Raw genomic sequence first — 27,847 nt, forward strand, 5'->3', positions numbered from 1 at the left:
TCTGCCTCTCTTTTTCTGTTTATTTGCTCATTTCTCACCTGGCAACCTATCTTTTCCAGGCTGTTTCCCAACCAGCCTCAGCAGCTAGAACAAAACTGTATCACTTTGGTTCCCATTCAAGTACAAACGTGGTTTGTCCATTGATAGTTAAACCCCTCCTATTAAGCAACTGCTCTCGTATCAGGCAAAGGCTTCTGCACCTCAAGACATGAGCAACAGCACCTCCGTTGGGACGAACCATCAGATATATCCCCGTTCCACAGCCGCAGCTGGTGGCCTCCCCAACAGAGGAGATACAAATCCTTAGAAACGAGTGAGCGAGGAAGCTGGTTTGGGAGAACTGGAAGGAGGGATGGCCTTGTGGCACCAGAATGTCTCCCAATGGCTCTGAATGGATTTAACTATGGTCTTGATTAAACCTGCTTGCAGGGATGATCTTTGTCTCAAATACAAAGCAGATATACCTCTTGCTAGACTTATTGCAGCCTATGGATTCAGTAATTTTGTCAGTGAGACAGAATAAGAAGCCTCTTCTACCAGCAAAGGAAAACACACACAATCTTCAGACAGGTTTTCACCCAGGAAGAGGCTTGCTTCATTGACTAAAGCTGGTTTTAATCTTAAAGCAAATAGCAAAACATGAATATGTCAAGCACTTCTGTGCTCCAAACACAGCAGTCGTGTGGAATAGCAGGGCGTGCAATGGTTGTAGTCAGGCCAAGGAAATCCTCTTGGCTTTGATTTGTTCTGTGACCTTAATTAAGTCACCAGCATCTTTAGTTTTTCTAATTGAAAAGAACTGGTGTGTGACACTAGTCTCTCTCATGGCACTCTCATATCATGTAGTTAGCAATGCCCATTGCAAAAGCAGCCCTTGCCAAAAGCTTATACACAAGGGTTTGGGAGATGTTATTACCTTTCTTTTTATGCAGAATGCCTCTGATGTCTGTGCAACATATTATTAAACAATGTTTTTGTAAATCACCTTGCTGAGGATTGTTACAAAAAGAGGATTTTTGCTTGGTGAACAAAAAAGACATGAAACACCTCTATGTCTAAGCAACCTTAAGATGATGAATAAAACAAAATTATAGAAAATGCAGCTAGAGTGAAGTTCAAGGATCAATCAGCTATCTCTCTAATCTAATAGCTATTTTTAAGACCTTCACAGATGGAGGTTTCACTGACTCAATCAAACTATATATATATACACACACACGCACACATATGTGGTATATTTTTAAGTTAATTTTAAAAAATGATCAACCTGAATTCTGTGCTGTAGTTTTGGTTCACTGATTTTTCGCCAGTCTGCAGTGGATCTGAAGAGATTATTTCTTTCCTTTTTCATGTCAGTCTTTTTGTGTCTTCAAGGCTATGTACATAGTTTCCTGCAGTCTGCTTTTTGCTAGATTAAGCAATTGAATTCGGTCAGTCTTTTTGCCTGGCTGTATCTTCTAGACTGCTGTCAACTCCCTGCTCTGTGTGTCTCTTGAAGCATGGCAGCCAGGAGTGGGCACAGTACAGCTGCTGGGGACAGTGGAAAGATTAGTGCAGAGGCACAGGAGACTCGTGTCGATCCCATGGTGGTGGTTGTCACTCTACAGTAGGGTGACATTTTTAACTCATGTTCCCCTTGTGGAGCACTTTATGTGCTGCATGTGGGGGAGATGTTTTGAAGGCTCGCCCAACCCAACGCGATTACGCCCACTGCACTGCGGAGCCCTTCACTTCTCCTTTGTTGAACAGCATCTTGGGTTTTTTGCTAGCGCATGTTTATGATACATCAAGATAATTTTGAATTCTAATCCTGGCCTCCATGAAGGACTTTATTACTGTGGGCATCCCATTAATAATCACAGAAGTTTTCATTCTGCAAGATAACATAGACTGAGAGAGGCTGCCGTGATTTAAGTTGCCTGTTATTATAGCTCCGTAAGCCCCAAGAATGAGATCTTTTTCTCTTCTTCCTGAATGGCAGCTACGACAAGTAGATTAATAGAAACTTTGGCTTTATTCCTTTGTCTACGGCCTTTGAAACTTATATTCAGCTTTTACACCTTTTAGGTTATCTTTGTAGTCTCGTTTAATTGTATATTTCTGTAGAGGCCTAAAATTGCTTAACTCCTAAGCACTGCTTTTTAACTTGGCAGGAGGGGATTTAAACTGCCTGCATGTGCTGCGCCCCTGTGGTGGGGAAACACCCCTGTAACACAGTCTCTGTTGCTCCATAGCTATTTCTTCTGCGGGAATCATAAGAAGGTTTGAGTGTCAGATCCTTGTTCTGTTCGTACCCATATCAGTATAATATAGGAACACAGAACTCCTTTCAAGAAAATGCTCTGCTGATTTTATCCCAGAGAAAATGGGAACAAGTCTTGCCCTTCAGTTTTCTTCATGTGTGAAAGATCTTTTCTGAAATGGAAAAGACAAACCAAACCCTGAGGAGAACCCAATGGTTTCAAGGACAAAAATGATGTGAAATCTTATCCTTTTAAATTTTAATTACCTTCCAAAAGACACTTCCTTCCAATTCCTGTACAAAGCAAAGCATCCCCATAAAAATAGTTCCACCATGACTCTGTCACACATTTTGAAGTTAGTTTGTCTCCAAGAAATTAAAGAGATTTACAGACAGACAAAAAAGATGGAGGTTGGGTTGGGTTTTTTTTCCCTAAAAGCTAAGCACCCAGCCCACACAAGTTGTCTTATCTAGGTCATTCTATAATCAGTTGAGTCAGGACATCCCAAGGTAGGTGAGACGAATGCTGACTCACTCTGAGGTACTGCTATTATCTAGACTACAATATGACAATTTAGAGTAGTTATCTCTCTTTAGAGCTTTAAAGTTAAGTCAAGTCAGATGACCCCAATGGTAGATTATGCTGGCAAAAGTTAACATGCTGGGAAAAATGAAACCATCTAAACACAGCCTTCATTGTATGCTTAAACTAATCCCTGGGTTCAGGCACAGAGGGCAGCCTCAGGTTGCTCATACACCAGGTCTTGCCTTACCTGCATGCCTGCATAACCCACAGGGCAGCGTGGCTACCTACCTGGAGCAAAGCTGAGGCTGGTTCCCACAAGTGGCTTCCCAGCAGAAGAGGACCATGGCTGCTGGCCAGGAGAGGGCTGAAAGCTGAGGAGGCACTAAAGCTCATGGTAGAGCAAGCTGCTTGTCCCTGCTCCTTTCCCGACATTTCACCTTCCCTCCCCGCGCTCACAGCTGAGTTGTTTTCTCTTTGTGCGCAGCAGGAGCCCTGTTTTCTGCTCACCAATGACAAAGTCATGGGTTAGTGGCTGCCAAATGCTTTCAACGAGTGGAGTCCCCTTCTGCTCCATCATCAGCCCAGTCAGGTAGGCAGAGGTCTCATGGACAGCCTCCTTCCTCCCACCTGCATAGGACAGTAGGGCCAGCAGCTGGGATCCCTCTTCAACTGCAGCCCTTACCTGTCTCCTCCATTTTCCACTAGCTCCCATGTTATGGGTTTGGTATCAGGAACTGGAAGATGCCAGATGACTGTGTTGGCATAACACGAAACTCATCCCAGTTGCTGGGATGTGAATTCAGGCAACCAATGCATCTGAAGCATTGGAAAGACACAAGAAGGCAGAGCAGGGGGCTGAAGGCTTTTCTGTATTTCATTCATATGGACTGTCTCCTCCTGAAACATCAAAGGCAGGGGTCTGCTCAGGAGCAGCAGGCTCTGGGAGAGAGGTCTCTCATGGAAGTTGGGTTTACCCTTCTAAATACCACTTCTGCTGAGGCATATATGTATTTTTTCTCTCTTTGACTCTAATAATAATGTGTATATTATTGCTCCTGGATACATCAGGGTTTTTTCCTCCTGAGCTCCCCTGCCCTATGCCCTTCAAAAGTAACTGTTACTGTGAAAAATCCCCTCTCCTACTTGTCTTTGTAGAATAGCAGCAGAACCATCTTCCTCCACACCACTACATACATTTTACACAGGACAGGTTTTTATAAGTGAGAATTTTGCAGAAATGCAGAATATTTCCTCCAAGCTGACCCTGTGCTCACCAGACGTGGTGCTTCTCAGGCGCAGAGCTGGCTGGCTGCTATGGAGAAAACATAAACTTCACACTCTCACGCGGCAAGGGGAAAGAGAGTGGCCACTGAAAAGTAACCACCCTGCATCTAGAGAGGACCAAATGGGTTTTGGTAGGCCAAAATGAGGGAGAAGATTGGACGTGCACTCACAAAAGAAGCAAATGTGGATATGATACGTACATCTTTGTTCTTGCAACGAGAGGATCCTGATGCCTTGAGAGCGTGAATAATTTTTTTCCTTTTTTTGTACGTACTACCACTAGGGGACGTTTTGTCATCATGTATTGCTCGTTACACAATTTTACTTTTCCTTACAGTGGGTCATGATTTCTTTTCAATCGTGGTGCACATCTAGATCATGGAGCGGATGTCTGAATTTTGTAGGGCTTGTGGATGACCCAGACTCACTGGAGCTGGAAAGGAAAGAACTATTTATTTTCCCCATTTCTCCAAAGGAGCCCATCTATCAATATTCCTTACGAAGCGAGGCAGCTGGTTATTTCACAGCTTGCTGGAGCAACACAAGAAAACTGAGGGCTGCCTCTCATTTTAGTGTTAAGTGCCTAACACAGACACTGCTAGTAGTTTTGTGAATATAGAAGTAATATACAGCCACTGCAAATCAAACTGGAATGAACATCACCAGCAGTGATGCATGTTAAGTATTTTCTGAAAGAACAAGAATATCGTTTAGACTAAATAATTAGAAATCAATTGGCAAAACTCACATTTCACTCCTTTTTTCTATTCTCATTTCATTTGTCCTAGGATAACTGACTGGCTTAACCCAAGTCAATACCCACCCACCTACTGATACACTTTTTTTCCTTCTCTCTATGCAGACAGAGCAGCTGGTGACTCTTTGGATTCTTTTTATTGTCACAATTGCTGGAAATGCCATTGTGCTCTTTTCTACCTGGAAGAGGAAGCGGAAATCTAGAATGACATTCTTCGTTACACAATTGGCAATCACAGGTAGTGTATGGGAGGGGGAAAGGGCATCTGAACTGCACAGGAATTGCTATTAAAAATACAAATAAGAAAATGCAAGTTGAGTGGTGAAGAATTCAGTTGCCACCTAATGTCCAGCTGCAGCTTGCCATGACAGATGGATGGCTGCTTATCTTAGGGCTCACTCCGTCTCTGATCTAAAAAGATGTTTCTAGATGTAGTAGTGTCTATGTCAGATCCAGCAGCTGCAACTCATTGATTTTACTGAATGTTATCTTCCAGTCTGAATTTGCATCCACATTTCCCAGAAATTATGTCCCCAGCTGTTTTCATGGAACTGTTTAAATTAGACTAGTTTAAGATGAATCTCTTGTGTTTTTCTACTAAAAACCTCTCTAAAGTACTTCATAGCGGTATTGCTCCATCAGTTGCGCTCTTGCATTGAAGAGTGAAAATAACTTCATGTTGTCTGGTTAAACCAAGTAAGGGAAATATAAAAATGTATATGTGGAGAGGAATGCATTTAGCTAATTTTTTCGAATGGAAAAAAGGTTGTTGATCCAAGAACTTTATAGTTTTTAAACAAAATAAATAATGTACAGAAACCCAGTTTGTAAAATGTTAATCTCAGCAACTAGGAAAAGAAACAAGAGCATAAGCTGTACACTGTTTGTCTGTGGCCTTGAATGGACTAAATTTGTGGGGTTTTAATTTTCCCAAGGGAAAATATGTGCTGTTTCTATAACAGTGTCTTCTACTAATCCCTGCTTACAAGACAGCTGTGTTGTATTGTTTGTGTATATAGGATATATTTGTATGCTTTCTGTTGCATTTTTTGTAAGATATGGTAGGAATAACAGCACTTTTCCACTAAAGAGCTATTTAATATGCTATTTCCCAGCAATATTGCATCCTCCTTTGATGCCTGTTGTATCTGTTTAACCTGGAAAAGCAAAGGACTACACTCCCCATTTTCAACATGCATTCTTGCAAGTAAATGAGCTCCTGCTCATGGTCTCAACCATGTCTGCCTAGGAGCTTGTCCCATTTGAAGAACTACTCTCATTTGAAACAGTTAGACCAAGGTGTATAAAGTGATGCAAAGGGACTGTCCTGAAACTACCGGTGATGTAAGAATTGTTGCAAGGTGAGGAGGTGGCGGTTTGCAGTTACTGCTCTTCTGAAGTGCTGATGGCTGCTTTTCCTATTCGTCTATGAGTCATCTCTAATAAATGGTTTCACTTCTCATCTCGGTCGTGACTTTATGTCACTTCCTTTGTGTGCTGGTGGTATTTTCCATCAGGTAAGGCATGTTGATACAGCCTCACAGCACAGTTTGGAAGCATCGATCACAGATCAAGCATTGCAACGTTCACAGGAGTTTCAAAATAGCCAGTCTCTGCTCAAAGAGCTCCCAATCCCAGATGAATATGCAGAAGACGGTAAAAGGTAAGCAACCAAGCAGTAGTACAGGCAAAGAGCAGAAGAGCAACTGAAGACCCAGGTGTACACCATCCATTTTCTACCTACCGTCATCAGTGAGCAGAGTATCGGGGGCAACCGTAATGAGACGGGCTTTGGAAGAGAGGACAGTGGAAAATGACCCGGTGTGTCCATCTGGCAGAGAGGGCACAAGGGCTGGGCTTGCTGCCACAGCAAAGGGACAGGTAATACATACACAAGCATAGTAAACAGAAGATGGGTCCTAATAGGAAGAGCTCAACTAAACAGCAAAGGGTCTTGTCCTACTAAGAAAAACAAACATATTTACTACTACAGAGAAAGAACTAGCATAAAGACACGGGTGTGCAGGTCAAAGGAATAAAGCAAGAAGCAGACAGAAACATCAGGACCAGGATAGCTCAGGAGAAGGTTGGTCCACATGAGGTGTACTAGGAGAAAGCTACTGCTGTTGCTGCACTGGGTAAGGGACTGGGTGGGAGTTTTGCCATTTTGGACCCATAGAAAAGGCTGAGTTTTTGGATTAGAATGGCGGTGGATAGAGAGCTATTCACTAGGGGTTCAAATACCATCTACACAAAGAGAGGGGAAGGCATTGCAAGCACAGTTTTGAGGGAGCTGGAATAATCAGTGACAAAGACAACAGGGTAAATATCCTATTAGATTTGGGCTGCAAATAGTGCTATACAGCTGATGTAACAATATTGACTGAGGTCCACATGTTACACTTGCTGATCCTTCTGAATTCCACTTCCCTAAAGTTATCCCCAACTTTTAAAATCAGAGCTTCAAAGTGCCTGAGTTCAGCAGTGTTTTGCATTTCATGTTACAGAAATTCACACAGAAAACTCACTTGGCGTTCACATCTACAATGTCAAAAGAAGTAACATCAGCTTGAACAACAAGGCTCCTTTCAAGCAATGTTGACTCCTTTTTGTGCTCCCGGAGTCAGAATTTATCTTCCTGCACCAAGAGTTCCTGTCAGTACTTTGGCACAAAGAAATTACTTAATTCCTGAAATGGAGCCATTTCAGTTTCTTATCTTCAAAAATATTAATAAGAACAAAGCAAGCTGGCAACAGTCATTATCCTTTCACAACAAGTTATGAGGTAGACGCAGAACATTATGAAAACACTGGCTTGTCACATTGGTTTGACATGCCAGGCATATTTAAATCCTACCAACTAAAGCTTAATCTCCTGGCAAACAGTTTCTGCTTAGTCAATATTACAGCTTCCATCTATTTTGGGATTCTTAAAATATTTATTATTTCTACCCCAGTAGCAGAGAGAAGAATAATGGATATAGTTTTATCAATGTAGGCATTTCAAAGCCATTTAAGAACTTTTTGTCTATTGATCTGTGGCTCAATAGTTGAGTAGTGTCCTCAATTCTCACGTCTTCCCACTAATGTAGTACCAAAATGAAATGAAAATATAGTCTTCCTGTTAGAATAAACAAGGTATTCAAAGCAAATTGTGCATACTATGTAAACAGGAAATGAGCACTCTTATTCTCCTTGACTGGTTGCCAAGTCAGATGCAGAAGAGAAGTAACTAACTGATTGAGGCTTCTTTCAACACCGCCCGAATTTAATGGTTCAACCCACTTGGCAAATTCAGAGATAAGACTCATACTGATCCCATACTACACTATAATTCAAGGTGGTGCTCAAGGCTGCAGGGATCTGTAGGAATGTGAGTAATTCCTTCAACTTCAGTGTGCTTAAAGGTGTTGCTGAAGCCTGGATTCAGAATATTTCATATTAAATATATGCCTATACAATGCCTGTGTCAGTACCGCATTTAATTGTATGTTTAATTCTCAGCTTATGCATAAATCTCTTTGAAATTATCTGGAAATTAAGCACAAGGAAATCAGCTAAGAGTTAACAGCTGAGTTGAACAATAGCACTAATCACTCAGCATCAGCTAATTTAACAAAGATGAATATTGCCATGTTTGTCTTGTGTTCACTTTGCTTTTGGGCATCTTCCCTTTTTGTAAAAATGTTTTTCTTAGAAACAAGCCCTTCTGTGAAGACTGAAACTAAAGCTAGATTTCCTACAGATTTCTATCTCCAAGGCAATTCAGTTTCTTAGAAAGTGTCAGATCTGAAGATTACCCTATGAGGAGGGGTATTTCTAAATGCTTCTCCCCAAATAGATTTCTTCTGAGTTTAGCACAATTTATGTTCATGGCGTAGCTATCTCTCCTGGCAAGAAAACTCTCACATCTCCCCATACCTGATGCCGTTTCACATAACTTCAGAGTCTCAGTATCTAAGATCTTTGCCTCAGACTGAATTCACTGAGTGGTTCAAGATCAGAGAGTGGGGTCTGACAGATGGGCAAGTTCACAGGTGCTGTATCATGCTGGAAGTTTTCAAGAAAAATACGGTTGTCTTCAGAAAAGATGGTTTGTCCACACATTTATATCCATTCGGAACACTACCCAACTGTACCAAAAGAAGGTCTTCTTAAACCTACTCTTAAAATGTAAAAGCAATAGACCTGAGCATATATAAAACACAATTATCTGAGTAGCTTTGGACAAGGAATGTCATTTATTGGCTAAACAGTCCATTCAATAAAAACTGTTATTATTTGACAAATACCAAAACCAATCAAGCAATACATTTAAAAACTCAGATGAAAAGTATCTTACTTCTCATTATTCTTCATTCAACTTCAACTACTACTGACAGAGGAACAGAAAGGAATTTAAGTTCCTCTTAATGACCAAAATTACATAGTTTATGGAGGTTTTTTTCTAGGACATTAACATCTGGAAAGTGTGGGCTGGAAATGTCATGACCATTAGCTCTGTGAGTTTCTCTTTCTATTCCAACATTTAGCAGAAATCAGTACCTTAAGAAAAGTGTTAGATTTTGTCCACTGTTAGGAGTAGAAATACATGGAGGCACTTTACCGCATGCCCAATTTTAAGCCATAGGCTGACAGACACAGTTGGAAATATATGCTCACTTAGGTATTGCTGTGGCTGTAATGAAGAGAGAAAATACAAAGAACATCAGCTAACTTCTATGGTAGCTTATATATAAGCAGAAAAACAAAAGATGACCTGTAGAAGTATTTAGCTACAGTTTATATTGTGATACAAATATCAAATCCTAAGGGATGACTTGAGAATAACATTAAAAAGAAAAGGAGGTATTTTTAAAAGTGTCTCTTTATATCACTGCCACCTTCTTCAATTGCTCCCAGAAAGCTGGACCACAGGAGGTCTTGGTCCTTAAGCAACTGCATTCATTTTGTTCCGTGTTTAGTAAAAAGCCAATACACTGAAAAATTCCTATGAGAGGGTTATGTGAGCAAATAAGTGGAAATGGACCCTGCTAAAGCAAGGAGTGCTTATTTTCTGTGCTGTTTCTGCCCAGGGAGAGCATGATTGTGGGGCTAAAACCAAATGGACTCAGCCACTGACTTCTGGGATGGCTTTGGTTAAGATGACAGAAGGCAGAGTCTGCCAACTAACCTGCTAGTTAAAGGCACTAAATAGGTGTACTTAACTCTACTACTACAACAACTAGACATGAACAAACACATTAGAAATTGTCCGTCCTTCCTCCTTCTTTTTTTTTTTTCTAAACCAAAACCACTATGGCACTGACTGCTTTAATGGACTGTGCCTGTCCTTCAATATTTTTCTTCCTTGTCTATGTGACATAGGAATGAAGATGACTTGTTACTCCCTGATCTGTACAAAAGCTTAATATAATAACACCATTACCAAAATTGACATGTAGAACAATATTAACAGATAATTGTCTCTGTTCCAGCTTTTCATCTGGAAAATGGTACTTGTAATATTTCTACACTTCAGAGAAATCATACATACGAATTTATCAGTTTTACAAGTACCTTAGACATCACAGTGATTATGAGCATTGACAGTTAATTGCATAGAGCCAATTAGCAGCTAACTCAGCAAGTCACCTTAATGGAGGTGGACTGTTGGCAGCCAAAGAGCCCAGTTATACTGGAAAACTTAACTTACACCTTGCCAGCTGGGTCTTGGCTGGAACCTGCCATCTGATTTACATGATTGCCCACCCAAGACACAGAAACCTAATGCAGAATGCTAAACTGAAATAGTGTTTATTTCAACAATTCACAGAAATCTGTGGCTTTCTCCCCTTTTCACACCTCTATTTTATACTAATTTGTGGGGAAAAAAATGAAGGCTGAGGAAAAGTGAGAGGCATCAGTACTCTATCTGCAGAAAAGAAGACTTGGAGGAAGTTACAATTGTACTGCAGAGTTCACTGATAAAATTGAAAAGAGGATATCTGCATTTCTTATGTTCATTACATCCTAAAGACTCTTGAAAGTGTAATTAATGTATGGTAAGGAAAGAGTCTCTGCTAAAGGATCGTCTGTGTTCTACACTACGTGTTCCCATCACTACTGAAAAAGATATATCAAAATTGGGAAGGAAGAATGTAATTTGTTAATATTTCCTCAGGCACAGACACCGAAATTTGCCAGAGTACCCAACGGCATCTAAATCCCCCAATTCTGGAAGCAGCCTGATTCCCAAACACCTATCTGGAAGTCCACAACTCTGCAAATCACCTGACTGCACACACGGCTTGGAAAACAGGGAAAGAAATAGATTATATCCACCCTTCCTCTTCAGGCTAGAGAAACTACAGTGCTTAGTACAACTGTTCATTTTGCATATACAGAATAAATGAGAATCAATTTACCAAGAGCAAAAATGGTCTCCAGGAATAAACACAGTAATATTAAAATTACTTATTCAGTGCATCTCATGAAACTATGTCGAGTTCTCTAGACTCTTCTAGACTCTAGAATTTTTGACTGCAAAATTCATTGCATGGCTGCATTAGTTGCCCAGAGAAGCAGTTATTTTCCATCCTGATTCTGCCAAGACTAATTCAGTAACTGGAAAACAACATGGGACTTACTTTAAGACACGTATGTATTGGCGTACCCCCAAAAACCTGAGACATAATGCAGGATAAGATAAATGTGGTCACTGCCTGCATACACCCTGCTAGCATGTGGCAAACCAGATTTGATACCCATTGCCGTTTCTGATGATTTAATACCACCTAGAAGAAACTCAAATTCTCCTTTGAACTTGGACTCAGATTTGAAGATGAGTCATAGTACCCTAGATTGTAATAAGTATCTTGGACACCAATGTCATACAATTCCGGTTTGATATTATGAATCATGTTTTACTATACTCTTAGATTTCTTATGTGTACAGCCAGGAATATTTCTGCATGTCTATATATAATCATTCTTGCAGGTGCATATGGTTGGTCAACACAAGACTCAATCTTTCCCAAGGAAAATATCCAATACATGCATTCCTCTTAAAATGTGTTTTCTCCAAAACCAAGCCTGAAGTAGATGCAGTAAAAAGTGGAATATCCTCAGAAGTTAGACAAGGAAACCAAGAGTGAGCATTAGCATCAAAACTGAGTGACAGAAAGAAACTTTATGCAAAGGAGAAGACATAGTCTCTTGTGGGGACTTCTATTTCACAGTGTTTGGTCATACAGCCACAGGAAAATGGTCATGGAAAAAGAAGCAGATTTTATGTTTTAGAGGTGAAATCATGAAGCTAGAGGTCTGACACAGAGAACTTGGCATCCTGAAAATACATTGCTCCGATCTAGTCTAGTAGTGTAGGAAGAACAGTGAAATTGGGACTAGCACACAAACATTCAGTCTAGTTACACAACTTCCTTATGAGGTTTAATGTAAAAGAAACTGCTTTTGGTGCAAAATGAACTCTTCTTGAAAAGGCAAAGTATATGCTCCCACAAGTCTGGGGTTCTAAGAGAAAAGGTGGACTTGAAGGACTGGCAGTAATCCTGTGGTCTAAGGCAGTTGGATTGCCTTTGCCTTCTATGTATGCGGGCAAGAGAATTGGAGTCAAGGAAGTATGCTAGGAAGAACGAAACAGCGATGGATCTGATCTCAGTGCAGTAGCCAGAGAGATTTAGTCTAGAATGAATATGGTACCCCAAAAATCAGGCTGGTTAGTGCCCCACCAGTGAGCTGGTAGAGGTGGGACACTCCGAGAGTGCAGAAATGAGCTGTAAGTTTGCTAACTACTTCTTCTGCTTTAGATTCCAATTCCAAACCAAATTCAAAGTGTTTTTAACCAGCCTAGACCCAAGCTTGTGTAGTCTATGTTTTGCCTAATGCTCACGTATTTTTACATACCTTCTTAAGGGTTCACTGGAAAGTCCAGGGCTGGACACTATTTGTGTTTGCTGTGACTCTATCCAGTGGAGCTCACTGCAGCAGGAAACAGTAGCACTGGCACAAAAGCAAAAAAAAGCTGTACCTATAACAGTAGAATGCAATGTCCCTCCCATTAGTAGAAATATAAAGATAATGAGCTCTCCAAATTTGCTACTGGAAGCAAGAATGGTCATCCACTTAAAAACCCTGTAATGACTGTTATTTATATAGCCTACTTTAATCTTACAAATGCAGGAACAAGATGTCCATGATTCATGGTGTGTAATTAATGCAATCACAACCCACTAGGCAGACATCCTTAAACCAGCATTTCTCAGCCTGTTGTCTCCGAGCAGTGGTCTTCAGATCCCTTACGGGTAGCAAAAAACACTCTGCAGCATAGCTCCAAGTATAGAGCTGAGGCCCCCACAGGCAAGGAGGACTCATGAAAAAAACCCTCTTCTTTCCTATTTAGTCAGTGTACAGCACCTAAACACTGTACTAAATTGTTCCAGAAGGGGACAGTTTGTGTGTTCATCATCCTAGGTGCTCAGAGTAGGATTTTCAAAGTACCTAGTGATATAAAGTGTGTCCCCTCTGCAACTGCAAAACAGCAGACACACTCTCCCAGCTTTGCCAATAGCTCCAGTACTAATTTCAGTGTGGGATATGATGATGTGGTTTTTTTCATGTTGCACAGGACCACCTGGGACTCTGAAAATTTAGCAACAAAGATGAGACGCCTTCATTTCATCTGCATCTCAGTCATTATAACACTCTCAAGCCAGAGAAATCTTTTTTAACTTTTATTTTGTGGAGTGATAATATATTTTTGGCAGCGGTGTGGATTCCTGTACACAGAATTTGAGTCTTTCATTATATAACTTTTAGGGACTCAATAGGCTTTAGTCTACAAATCCCCCTGCTTCTAAAGAAGAGAAAAACTATCTCCAGCACACTTATACATATTCAATGCAATACACAACTATTATTCCTTTGTAGCGTACATCCACATTTAAAATCACAAGCAGGCACCAGACTTCTGTTCCTCAGTCACCCAGGAGTGTCTTTGAATGCCATCCCTAAGGGTCCCTGGACACTCCCACAATGGAAATGATGATATTAGTGGAACATCTTGTGACAATCCTATCTTCCAAAATTCACCCCAGATCATACATTTTTAAACTAAGATGGAATCAATGGCCCTGTTTGCTTTTCCTGAGTAATAAGTCATTTCTGAAAGGATTAAAAAAATGATGAATGGACCTTAGATGCCCTATCTTTATACAAAGGCATCATCTTCTCATTTCAAGAGACACACACAGCCTAAGCTTGATTCCATTTTCCCACCTACAGATTTCCACATAGGAGATCCACATTTACCATTTCTGTTATTTTAAAAGGAGCTGTCATTATTTCAGACCTTTGCATACAAATGTTTTTCCTGACTAGACATATGTGTGACTAAAACGAAAGCCTTTCCTTTCAGCCATTTTTTCCTAGTAGCTTTTTTCCCCCCCTTTCACCTTCCATGTAACTTCTCTAACCCTGTGCCAAGACCTGCACCGTGCAGCTAATCGCAGCACCGTGCCATCATAGCTCTGCTGATACCAGTAGGGCTGTGTGGGGATTATAAAGGTTTGCCTGGACGACTACAGCACTTTTGAGGGCTGTAAGACAAAAATGCAACGTGGTCTGAGTGCATTTGCTAGAGTGACCATGCGGTATTTGAAAGAAACAGCAAAAAGAACAATTAAATTCTAATCTTAGTAACTCTCTAGTTAGCCTAGTGAAATGTGAATTAGGCAAATATCTTCAGACACTTTCTTTCTCTTATGGCTAGGCGGTTGAGTACTTTGGTGACAACCTACATTTGCAGGTCTTTGAGACAAAGGGACTTTAATCTGTGACCTTCTTCACCTGAAGAAGTTACTGTTATTTGGGGCATTACACCTTTATACAGCATCCTTATAGCAGGGAGGGTGGAGGGAAAATGCTCTGTTAGCTTCTTGACATGTGTACAGAAGTAGGTCTAAAGAAAGCATACGGCTCGGCATCAGTTGTGGGAAGCAGAACGGGACATAACTGTCATAGAGAGAATTGGATTAAGTATCATGACTGCATTCATGCACACTGGCATTCATTTTAGGGATTACTCATGTCATCCATCTTACGCGCCTCACTGCAGGTATGTAAGATATGAAGTCACTCTCCTTGTGCTCCATTTATAGCCAAGATAGCTCACTCTGCCTTTAAGTTTCACCGTACAGAAAGATTCAATTCCTAATTTAGATCCCTAAAGTTGACTATATAAATCCCTCCTGTGTTTGTACATCACCAAATATGTCGGGATTACTATTTCTCTTTGACAACTAAGAACCTAATCTTCCACTCTTTCAGTCAGACCTCGGAAGGCTCTGACTCAAAACCCACCCACAGATACAAAGTTTTACAGAGAAGGTATTTCTCAGGTATTTATTTGTTTGTTTGTTTGTTTGTTTGTTTTTAAGAGCAACAAGGCATATCAACATGTTACCTGATGGAAAATGCATGATTATTTCTTTTGTGCTCAACTCTGTTTCTAAATAGCCACCTGGAGTTTGTCCAAACTTCTCTGGGTTCTGCTCCAAAGACAGTTTATTCAAGTGGGTTCTGGAAAAAAGGTGTGGCTTAAATGACAAATGTTATCCTAAACCTGTGCAGTAACACTACAGCTGCATGATCAACCTTAAAGGAGAACCTTTGCAGTGCAAATAACTACCGTGCCATGCTGTGTTAGCTGAAAGCAAACCTGAAATTACTGAAGGATGCAATGTGGCTGTGGATACATTTTAGCAGTTCATTCTGTTTCTGCATGCATTTAATATACACACATACTGGAAAAAAAAAAAAAGCAAGCTTTGTCAGTGTTAAACTGAACTAGCTAAATTCCATAGCCCAAACTTTGAAAGCCAAAACTTGCAGGTAAGTCATATATTTCTCCAATCCTATTAAGTTAGGCAGGCAGTAGCAATAAAGTGAGAAGGGTGAAGACCTGCTTAACAAGAACAGAAACAATCAAAATAGGATGGAAATTACATCTGGACAAACCCCCAAACATTTCACTTCCAAGTCAGACTTCTTGATACTTCTTAAGGAACAGGGATAACAGCACTGAAAAGCAGCAGCGGTTGGTTGATCAACCTGATTTCTTAGACTGAGAGGTTACTGATGACGAACAGAAGCAATTTTTCTTGCAAGATGTTTGTACTTTCACTGTAAACTAGCAAAAGAGAATGATAGACAAAATAATATCTGAACATAACAAAAGCTTGGAGACTAGAAGTGGGGTTTTCAGCACAAGGAAACAGTTTGCTAAGCTGTAGGAACCTGAAGAATCATGACAAAAAGAGGAGAAATTTAACTATTTCCTAAAAAAAACAACGGTATTTTACATGTGTGTGTGTAAATATTTTTACCAAGTCGTTTATGAACTGAAGAAACAATGTTAACAGCAAAAATCGGATCCCATCCACTGGATGTGCCAGGACAGGTTTTTACCTACTGGGTTTTTAGTATAACCTTAACTGTGGAGTTGAGTAGCACACCTCTACATTTTAAGATGGTGGTGTTCTACGGATGGATATTTCCTGGTCTTGAATGGGAGACTGATTTCTACCCATTTTCACTTTACAGCTCACAGAGGCAGGGAGAATACCAGTAACTGATGCCACATGTGGGAGGGATGGAGACCCTTCTTAGAAAATGGCTTTCTCATGCTACAGAGATATGGATTGTATAAACACTGGTTTTCTAATGTGTTATGGGATTGCTGGAATTACTACTATATTACTGTTAAGTCCAGAAAAACAATTTAAGTTATATCCAATATGGTAATTTCATACTGCTCCTTAGGAAATTGTCTCTCCAGTGATATGTGATAAGTCAACTGGAATACAAGAAATGTCATTTGTTGCTCAGTTGCCTTTGATTTAATGAAACATACAAAATATTTAAAAATCAAGGGGACATTCTCTCTTATTTAAAGTCTTTACTCAAGAACTGCAAGGCCATGGACCTTTGCTCATGGAAGTCAATAGCAGATCACCTCTAAAAGGGCTGAAAATCAAAAGTGGCTTTTTCGGTCAGCCCTAGCATGGAATCCAGCATCACCACTTCTGAGGCCAGCTGCGTACATAACCCTGGAAAAGTGAGGGTCGTTCACTGTTTTGTTCATCTCTCTGAAAGGAGGATACCATGTCACCTCTTCCATCTTTCATTTAAATTTGGGTTCCTGGACTTCCCTGACAGAAGCACATGCAGGCACACAGCAAGGCTGACACGTTTTAAGCACTGGGCTTGTTAGATGGCACAGCCCATTTGGAGTGAGCCTCGTGGTACTGGCTGCCTAGGACCTGCGAAGAATGTGCTACAGCACTGAGTCACTTGTGCAATATATGCATTTCCAATTTCTGATGATCTTCTCTGATGAGTTTTTACAGCTCTGTGATACTCAAGCTCCCTATGAAACAGCAAATAAATTTCTTTGTGTCAAAGAGTTTTTAGTGGCAAATCTCATTGCTCTAAGTCAGAAACTCTCATGAAATTTTATCGCACAAAAGAAAACACAGCGGAAAAAAACCCCACTCACCTGAAATCTTTGCTTTGCAAAGGTATCTGATCTAATATTAATGTGTCAACCACATCAGCTGCACATTAACCTGGTTTCTCTGAAGAATCCTCTCATAATATTATGCTGCAAAATCTTACCTCTCTCAAACACTAGAGTCTCTTAAACAAATCAGTAGTGATTCCTGTACCTTTGCAACCTGGTTCTAAGTGAAGACTGACTCTAAATCTCCCTACACAGGTATGTTAGCCCTTATAGCTTGGCAAGTTAACTGGAATAGCAGCCCCATCACCACAAACATGGTTTTCATCAAGTACCTTCCAAGTGCCCAGTTTGCCTTCCACGCAGTAAGTTAAACTAACAGGTTTTGTTTAAAATATAACAACTTTTGCACTCTTCAGGTGTTTCTCAAAAGCACTGTTTGCCTATTTTACAGCAAAAACTTTTTCAAACGGAAGTTTTGAGTTGCATGGGCATGTGGCACCTTGGATGACAGTGATTTCTTTGTAGGGTGGGGGGGACAGAGGTTCAGTGTTGGTCATCTTCTGAGGCCTTGGAGCAAATGAGTGGCTGATGAAAATCAGTATTTTGCACTGTATAGGGGGGGAATGTGAGTGTATGCTGTCTCAAATATGTATTTTCTGTCAGCAATGACATTAAAAACACATATTCCACTCTGAAGCTAGCTTGCTGTAAACACATACTGTCTTCAAAGGCGTATAGCACGGAGCACCCCTTGTGTTTAAATTTAGACTTCAGCTCATTGCCTGCTACCTTCTTCTGAGTATGTTGAAAACATAAACCGCACCGTTGAAAATAACTAAGTGCTCTTTCCGGGAGGAACACTTACTCTCATATCTAGACCAAAGCTGTCAAATTATCAAATATCAACATTTAGAGCTGGGAATGGAGGATGGGGAAGAGAGCAGTGGAAAAGAAGGCAGTACAGTTTACTTATTATGAAAGGGAAAGTGTAGTCCACTAAGACACCAAAAGGGAAAAATAATTTCCCTTTGGGGGGAAATCATATGCCAACAGAGAAATTCTTATTTGGGATAAAGATCTTGAGGCCAACTGAAAAAAAAAAAATAGTATGTTGACAATTTGATACTGGCTAGATTGGTCCCTGTTGTCGGTGTGAAGGTCTTAGATATTCCAACATATTCTGCAACCTTATAACTGTGATTTATGGAAAGATTTCTTAGGTTACAAAACCCAGATGGTGTAGACAGTATAAAGTTAATGCTTAGTTGGCAGCAGAAATAGGCAAGCTAGATGAAAGATTAAGAGAATTACAGCAAACAAAATCTGCAATGAGGAAAAAAATACACTGAGCCCAGGACAGCAGCCATGATGGGAAGAGTCCTCAGTACGCTATGAGGTTTGGCAATACGCATTCAGCTGCTAAAGTTGCGGCAAGTATCGTTGCTCTCCTCTACGCTGGGAAAGCTGCAGGCCACCTGCACAGGGTCTGGTTTTGAGAGAAAGCACATCCTCAGATGAACTCCCAATTCTTTAGATAAAGGAGTAAACTCACATGCCTGAACATTAGAGTCATGGACATTGCTGAGCAAGGGGTGACCTCAGGAGAGGGGACGACATCTGCTTAGTGCATCCAGAAACTAGAGCAATATGCCACTTCCTCAGTGAAATCGAAGGATGTCTTCAAAATAGCTCCATTATTATTTGACCAAGTGAAGCGCTCACAGCACATGGGCACAGAAAGCCCTCGTTCCCTCTGTGGCCTTCACAGCTCTTCCAGAGCCCCAATTTTTGGCACGGACTCATGTTAGCAGGTGAGCCAGAGCACCTTCACGGGACTTGGCATCTCCAGAACCCCCATGGTTTGGGAGGAGGACGCTCACTGGTACCAGTGAGATGCTTCAGCACGCTCTGAAAAGGGTCCTTTTGTATCCAGGAAGAATATGTGTGCCACCTGCCTGTCATCGAGCTCCCCAGAAAACCTTGCTCAGGCACCCGTCGTCTTGAACTGGGAGGAGATTCAGAGTCAAATCAAACCGGTAACTGACAGGAGAGCACAAGCTGTCAGCTGGAAAGCAATGGTACTAACTCCAGCAGAGCATATCTCCACGTATTACAATGCATTAGAAGTATTAAAGCACTTCAGCTTGGGTAGTTTAGAAGTTATGAGCACAAAAGGCATTTGCCTTTTAATAATGTTTTTATGAGCTGCCTGAGCGGTTTGCAAGCAGTGCAATATCCACTACTGCATACCGTTACTGCTGTATTTTCTAGAAGACTGCTTGGGAAACACAAGAAGGAAAATGACTGTGATCAAAGTGAAATTACAATGCACAACTGCATTTCTGTGAGCGCTCTATCCAGCTAATACAAATAGACTGGAAAAAATTGATTCAACAAGATCCATCAGAAGAACAAAGCAGTGCTTCCAAAACCATGCCTCTTACAGGTATGCTTTTAAATAACTCTGTGCTTCACTTAGATGGCTTATAATGTCAGTGTAAATCTGAAAGGATCTGGAAAAGGAAATGGTTTTGAGTTCTTCTGTTGGACCTCTTTGTGTGCAGATAGCATCACAAACAAAATATTTTTCTCTTGCTCAGGACTAATTTGATCATCCTGAAATGTCACAAGCAAATGGACTACCTACTCTTGCAAGATAGCGTTACACATTTTTTAATTTATTTCCAAATCCTTAAACACCCACTCGTTAGTATATCAAATACATTTTCGAATAAGTGTTTTGACAGGTTAGCATTGTTTTCAGCAAACAATGTTTCCACAATGCATTTTTTTTTACTTTGCAGAAAGTGTTCTTGAAAAGGTAGTTTATGTTATAACTTCATCGGATTGCTGGGTTTATACAGTCTGTGGCTTGTGTTATCTATTTCTCCTAGGAGGTTGCTAAAAATATTCACATCCCCTCTTGGCTGATCATTCATTGCTCCAGAAGTGGAGAAAGACACTTTGATCTGCATGAAACCTTTCTCACAGAGTTACATTTTTGGTGTGAATTGTAAATAAATACAAAAGTTCATATACATTCACTATTTTGGAAAACATTCCGATTTCAGAACTTTGCTAGGATGTCAACTGAAAGGATGTGAAAAAGGCATAAGTAAATTGATTTTAACTTTTAAATGGGAGTTGTTGTTTACACTCCTTACACTCATCAATCTCACTGAATTACCTGCAGGGAAAATCCAAGTCTCTGGATACTCAACTCAAAGATACCCAGACCTTTTTGGTCAGGAACAGAAGCCAGATATTTGAAAAGACTAATTTCCTTTATATTTTTAGCATGCCGTGGTTTCGGTTTTGGGCGGGGATTGCAACCTTGACACAGCTGCTGGCTGTCTCAGCCCTTGAACCAAAAATCACATCTCATACAAAAGACTCTTGACACTGGTGGAAAATTCTGACTCCATTTTAGCACAGCTCTGTGCAGGTCTTCGGGCTCTGCGTGCCTTTGTATCAGCTTCAGGCCGACCTCTTCAGGACCCCAGGGAAGGGGTGCTCACATCCAGCGCTGTCAGAGGGGTCTGACTTGGCCACACCAACAAACATCTGAGGTACCAGGTCCATGCTGTGCCCACGGACACGGTGTCGTGGGTGGCATAAGCACACCCTTTATTTACATTAGTAATGTGCTTTGGGAGAACTGAGCAGCAGCATCTCTAAGTCTGGCTAGGAAAGCATTGGTCCTGTTTAATGTATCTTTTCATAAATTACCTTCTTCAAAGCAAAACATTTTTTGGACAAGGCAGAGTGTAAGAACAGTTGGTTTTATATTCCTATCACACCCAGCACACACAGTGCGGTACAGGGAAACGTGAAGGGCAAGAGGTGAACTTGGGGTTTTCCTTGGGGCTCCAGAGCAAAAACAGACATTAGGATGGATGATATTTTGATAACCTTTCCTGTGTCCCGGTAGTTGCCCTGAATATGCTTTGTAGATACACTCGGCAGCCAACAGACTGAACCATGTATTTTTTACATTGGCAGCAGTCGACTTTTGCTGTGTCAATTTATGCCGGTTTATAGGAAAGCTTAATTCTTGTTTTGACAGCTACAGAATTGTTCTGTGGTCCTGAAGGACTGATTATGGTTTTCCTACCTTCAGCCTGCTTCAGACATTCAAATCCTAATGACAGTTGTGCTACGTTTGTTTTTGTTTTTAATAAAAGGTGCTTGGCAGCCAAGCTGTATAATCCTTTGGGTCCAACATTTCAGCATTAAGGGGGGAAGCAGATTTCTTTCTAAGTTGCTTGGAAGACATGTTGCCTCTAAATTATATGGATGGCTGTTTGATTGCCTGCTGCAAGTACAGGATTGACATCTGACAGAGGGGACGCTTACTTTACAGTTACCCTACATGAGAGTTTGACTTCTGTTGATAAATGAAGGTAGATGTGTGGAGTTTTCTACCTGACTTCTTCGTACCCTGGCAGTAAATGTTGAGAGACAGGATTGCATGAGCACGGTGCTGCCAGCAGTATGGCCATAATGACTGCGCTTTACTCAGAATCATCGTTTAGGATTTCATTATCTCCCATTAAAAAAAAGACTTTAAACTTTTGACATTGGATGTACAAATACATCACTAACAACTTTTAGTCCATCATCTGTACTGCAGCATTTCTAATTGCAATTGAATGGAAATTATGCTGGCAAGGGCCCTTGCATGCACTAAAAATCTCTGAAACAAAAAGCAACATTCAGGAGGTAGGGATTCTTTCTATTCCCTTGCACTGTTAAAGCAGTGATATTTATTTATTATTCTGAGTTAGATTGTCTTTTTGCCACCAACATTAGGACACTTTTTGTTTTCTCATCTTTCCAAAGGGCTGTAGGACAAAGCACACAGCATTTTCATGTGACATTTCCCTACCTACCCATCTGTACGACTCACATTCGTGTGTTTTACAGATTTTCTGTGGGGAGTCACTTTCTGTAACTCCATTGCGTAGCTAGTTACCAAATACAAAAGTTTAAAAGGATTTATGGAATTCAGGTCAAAGATACCACATATGGCACTACAGACTTAGTTATTCTAATAAGACCAAATGCTCAGAAGTCCATTTTGGCCAAATTCAGCCCAATTATAGGACTGAGATCCAGACCATATGTAATGAAATCTTCAGCCTGTTCTGGCATTGCAGTATATTTAATGGAAAGCAGCTCAGTATACATTTGCATGTGCTACCTTTTCCATATGATGATTTGACAAGGCAATTCCCCAACAAATCTTACCAGTTTGCTTTTGCTCATGCTATCAGCAAGCACCAGGGGAGACACAAAAGGTACAAAAACAAGAATGAACATTGTTCTACTGTTCTATAATTGCAAGCCTATGGCTGGACAAAAACTGAGCTGCCGTGTGCAATATTACTGCTCGAGCATCAGGGGAATCTGATTTACAGTTTGCCATGAGGGAGGAAAGAAGGCTTTATTCTTACCATTCTTACTTAGACTAAAGTATCTACATCAACAATATCTAAGCCTACTAAGACAGGATTGTAAGAAGTGCAGGTGTTCAGTGACTGTAATGACCACAATGCCTGAACTACACCAACAGAAAATATTCCCAGGATAGTCGGCCCAGGTGGCCGGTCACAAGCGGTATTCCCCAGGGCTCAGTTCTGGGGCCGATCTTGCTCAATATCTTTATTGATGATCTGGATGAGGGAATCGAGTGCTCCCTCAGTAAGTTTGCAGATGACACCAAGTTGGGTGGAAGTGTTGATCTGCTGGAGGATGGGAGGGCTCTGCAGAGGGATCTGGACAGGCTGGATCGATGGGCCAAGGTCAACTGTATGAGGTTTAATAAGGTCAAGTGCCAGGTCCTGCACTTGGGTCACAACAACCCCATGCAACGTTACAGGCTCGGGGAGGAGTGGCTGGAGAGCTGCCCTGCAGAAAAGGACCTGGGGGTGCTGGTCAACAGCTGGCTAAATATGAGCCAGCAGTGTGCCCAGGTGGCCAAGAAGGCCAACAGCATCCTGGCCTGTATCAGGAATAGTGTGGCCAGCAGGAGTAGGGAAGTGATCGTGCCCCTGTACTTGGCACTGGTGAGGCCACACCTCGAATACTGTGTTCAGTTTTGGGCCCCTCGCTACAAGAAGGATGCTGAGGTGCTGGAGCGTGTCCAAAGAAGGGCAACGAAGCTGGTGAGGGGTCTGGAGCACAAGTCTTATGAGGAGCGGCTGAGGGAGCTGGGGTTGTTTAGTCTGGGGAAGAGGAAGCTGAGGGGAGACCTTATCGCTCTCTACAATTATCCTTTGGTGGGTGTTGGTGTCTTCTCCCAACTAACTAGTGATAGGATGAGAGGAAATAGCCTCAAGTTAGGGGAGGTTTAGACTGGATATTAGGAAAAAGTTCTTCACTGAAAGGGTGGCCAAGCATTGGAACAGGCTGCCCAGGGAGGTGGTGGAGTTGCCATCTCTGGAAGTATTCAAAAAACATGTGGATGTGGTGCTTTGGGATATGCTTTAGTGGGCATGGTGGTGTTGGGTTAACAGTTGGACTTGATGATCTTGACGGTCCTTTCCAACCTTAATGATTCTGTGATTCTGTGATTCTGTAGTCCACATTTTTTTAGATTAGAATAATCATGCAGTTGCTGTTGTGTCCAAGATACGAACATACAGTCCTTAACATACTTGAGGTAAAGAGTTGCCAAAAAGGATCAGTAAGGGAGATTCAGAGGAAATAATGAAAGAAACTATGTACAAGATGTTGGGGAAGGACAGAATTAAAATGGACTTGTTTGGTACTCGGTATCTTAGAAGATATTTTTCTTCTGGAAAATGCTAGAAGTACAGGCACCACTTGTGCTAAATGAAGAGGCAATGAATTACAAATGTTGCAATTTCTGCATCCTTTGAGGAGGCATGTCCTTGTTTTCCAGTGTGTAGGTAAGACAAGCTGATCCATAGAAGCTTATCTTCTGCATTTACACTAACTGAGGCCAGCCTCCCCCATGCAGGTTCCTCCCCCCCTCCCTTTTATTCTTTCTACCTGTTCTGCTTTGCCCAAAGAGAGAAGAGGAGTTAAATTAATGAGTTGCATTTGAAATATACTTTCCCAACAGTTAAATAATCATGACTGAACACTTGTTCTTGCTTAACTTTGACCTACATATTCGGGCATGCATGTGTTAGATGTTCATATACCTAGAGAAGCTTGATTCCTATTTCAAAACCTACAACCACAGGTCTCAATAAAAGAGGAACCTTAACTATGGTTTTTGCAGGTTTGCTGTTACCTGTTGTGTAAACAGCTGCTGAAACTCTTTGTCCACTCTTCAAACCCCAACGTGAAACTGTATTCAGCCGATTCTATATGGTCTGTTCGAAAAATTTTCTTACTTTACACAGAACTTCCTGCTGAGCAACTGCATACAACAACATGATGTTTGCTCTAGTAGACCATGGTCTCATCCATGTGTAAGTAACAGAAGAAGGGAAGTGGGAAGTTTGTCCTTACACTCAGAATTATCATCAATGTCATCTGCCTCCACACATCACCCCTAAGGGGAACTGCAAACCCCAAACCATGGTATCGGCAAAGGTCTGAAGAAGGGGGCATTTAAATGGAAATAATTCGCCTTTACTTTCCTGACTGGTTCAGGATACATCTTAATTTTACAAGAAAACAATTCTCCAATCAGTTCTTCACCTTTGTGGGAGGAACCAGGTTTTCTGAATGACTGAAGCCACCACTGATGTGGATGACCTGGTATTATAAGCCAAGTCCTCCTCCTTGCTCACCCTCCACTGCATTTGATGTGCCGCTGCTGTTCCACTTGTTCTTCCCTGTTTTGGCAGGTGCCGTACTCCCTCCGGCAGCACTGCCGGTTCAGTCAAGCCTCCTGCGCCCCTCCAGCGGTATCTCCACAGCAAGGGTGGGGTGGGAAGGAATGGTAAGAGATTTAGGCAAATTAAAGAAAACCCTAATGCCCAACTTAGTAGCAGGGCATGTTGAATTTTAATTCCTAGGGACCTGCCCTCCAGCTCTCTTGTAAGCGCTGTTTCTTAAGAGGTTAACGTTGCCTAGTACATGCTTTTCTCAGCCCTTCATCTTTTAACCTGGATGAGCTCTGGAGTGAGGCTGGAGCCTCACTGCATCCGCTCATTACAACATCTAGCCTAACAGAGCCTGCCTCATCTCAGGGGGAAGAGGACCTCAGAGCAGAGGTGTAAGAAATGCAATAAATAATAAACAAAACGCTCACCCAGTGCAACAAATATTCCTGTCACTTCTTATGAGCCAGAAAGAGAAAAAAAGCATCAATCCTGCCACTGAAAAAATCCACATAGCTTTAACAGGGGAACTGAAGAGGTTTCCTCTTGAAAACTTTCAAGTGGGTTTTGGTTTTAATCCGTCACATTTTGAGTTCTGCTCCAGGCTCCCAGGCCTGAAGGAGCAAACACACACGAGCAGCACAGCACACGCCGTGGGTACACGTGGCAGACCTGCTGCCTCACGCGTGCGGCAGAGCAAAGTGCTCGCGGCTGTGCTTGGAGGTTCCCCACAGCCGCTTAGCGCACCCCGGATTTTGGCCCAGGATTTTCCCCGCCTTGGACTGGGATTCTCCGGCAGAGAGAAGGGGTCCTTCCACCATCTAAGCACAACCACATCTGCTCCACGTCAACACTTCTGAAAGAGCCAAGTTCAGCGCAGGCACTGCAACGGGCTCCTGGGGGCTCTGTGTTTTAAGAGCTAAAATGTAATAATTTTAAAAGGCATCTTCCAGGTATCTTGCAGGTATCTTGTCTTACAGGTGCCCAGAGCGGGTACATAACCTATTTCACCATCAGCTGCTGAATGAGAGCAGAGGGATGGGTATGTTTTCTAGCTAACATGGTTACAAAATTATTTCTAGTTCAGTGAATACCTGCAAAGCCACGTCTGGTGTTTTCTCTCCTTAGCTGGCAGCACACCAAGCGTGAGGCTGAGCAGCAGTGGCAGAGCAGCAGCGGCTGCCTCACCACCTAAAGAATCACGGCCGGCACCCTGTTGCTGTAACAGGGCAGTGATGCCATTTTTGTTTTTAAGGGCCTATCACTCTGTTGCAGAGTTGCTTCTGACACTTCCAGAGGGTGTGATCTCTGGGGAGTGGTAGGTGACGGGAATGCACACGGTGAGGTCCCAAAAAAATGAGCCGTGTGAAATGCTCAGCCCTGACGAGGAACGCGCACCCCGTGTCTCGCCTTGCAAAATGTTGCTGCTGCTGCGGTGCCTTGTGCAGCTTGGTGCCATCAACAAAGCAGAACAAAACACCCCTCGTTAAAATAGCATCACTCCGTAAGAGACATGGAGAGAGGGATGAAATTTCAGTAGGAGGCACCAAAAAGTCATGGATCACCACATCCAACTTAATAGGGCTGTTCTCATCAGGGGAAAAAATGATCAAACCACAGCTGAGACGATGTGTGGTGCTTTTTAACCACCGCAGCTTACCAGCAGTCTGCTCTCCCCTTCTGACAGAAAAGACTTTCAGCATCTTTAGGGTAAGTTGTCTTAAGGGAAGAGTGGTGTCAGTGCTAATAATCAAATGATAGCGATATTTTCCTGGAGACTTGCTAGCACAGATTTTTGTCTCAACCTCCTTAGCTGTAATGAAAGAAATACCCTGAAGTCTGCACAAGGTACATCCCTTTGGCAATGCCATCAAGTCAATGAATTTCTATGAACAGATTAACTGGGACAGTTATAACCTGCCTCTATTCCCATGCTAGATTGCTAATTACCTCCATTTGTTTTCTATAATGGACTTCTATCTCTGTGGAGGGTATTTTGCCACAAAAATTTGTCTTATGCACAGCAACAGCAAGCCTGCATTCAAAACTGTCCCTCCAAGGGCAGTGTTTTCTTTTTCACGTTGTTGTGCTCGTCGGTCACACGAAGCAGTGCCCACCACGCGGGTTGCTGCCATCACCCCCTGAACTGAGCGGTTCCTGTGCTCAGGTGCGTAGAGGCACTGCCTGCACTCAGTCATGCCCATAAAAAACCCAAAGGGATTTTGCTGAGCACGATGGAAACTTGGGTGAAATTGGTCTTCAGGGGCCAGGATTTTCGTAGGTTGTTTCAGTACCTGCTGTATTTCCCAGCCGTAGATGCTGTAGCACTGTGTTCAGCATGTGTCAGTCTCCTCTAGGAACAGGCTGCTTCTCATTCTCAGTTGTTTTCTTGGGTTTTTTAATAAATGCTGTTTAAAAGTGCTGCATTTTGAAAAGCTGACAGGTTTGTAAAGGCAGATACTAGTTCTGTCTTTGAGGACTGGCCATGGTGGTGACAGGGAGGAGGCAGCTAAAAGGTTGCAGACCTGCCCGGTTCACGTGGCTCCAAGTTGTGCGAACCCCAACAGGCCATTTGTCCCTCCCTCTGCACCCCAGGCAAAGCCATCTTTCCTCCTACCTCCCTCTCCCTTTTCTTATTATTGAAGTCTCATGGAATTTTTCTTTTAAATTAGTTTATAGAAACTCCACCTCCCCTCAAGAGCGAACTGCTACCATC

The 27,847-nt window shown here is 41.8% G+C and overlaps 1 protein-coding gene across 1 annotated transcript in view; it reads left to right on the forward strand.

Annotated features, from left to right (window-relative positions):
- NPSR1 (neuropeptide S receptor 1) overlaps positions 1-27,847 on the forward strand; it is a gene marked incomplete at its 3' end in the record, with an annotated part of 60,419 nt that overhangs the window by 8,664 nt on the left and 23,908 nt on the right. The window contains exon 2 of the mRNA XM_081996697.1: positions 4,915-5,047. Within this exon, the coding sequence (XP_081852823.1) occupies positions 4,915-5,047 (133 nt within the window). The remainder of the gene's footprint in view (positions 1-4,914; positions 5,048-27,847) is intronic.

Source organism: Phaethon aethereus (assembly GCF_964289735.1).
Source record: "Phaethon aethereus genome assembly, chromosome: 2".
In the NCBI taxonomy this organism is placed as follows: Eukaryota; Metazoa; Chordata; class Aves; order Phaethontiformes; family Phaethontidae; genus Phaethon; species Phaethon aethereus.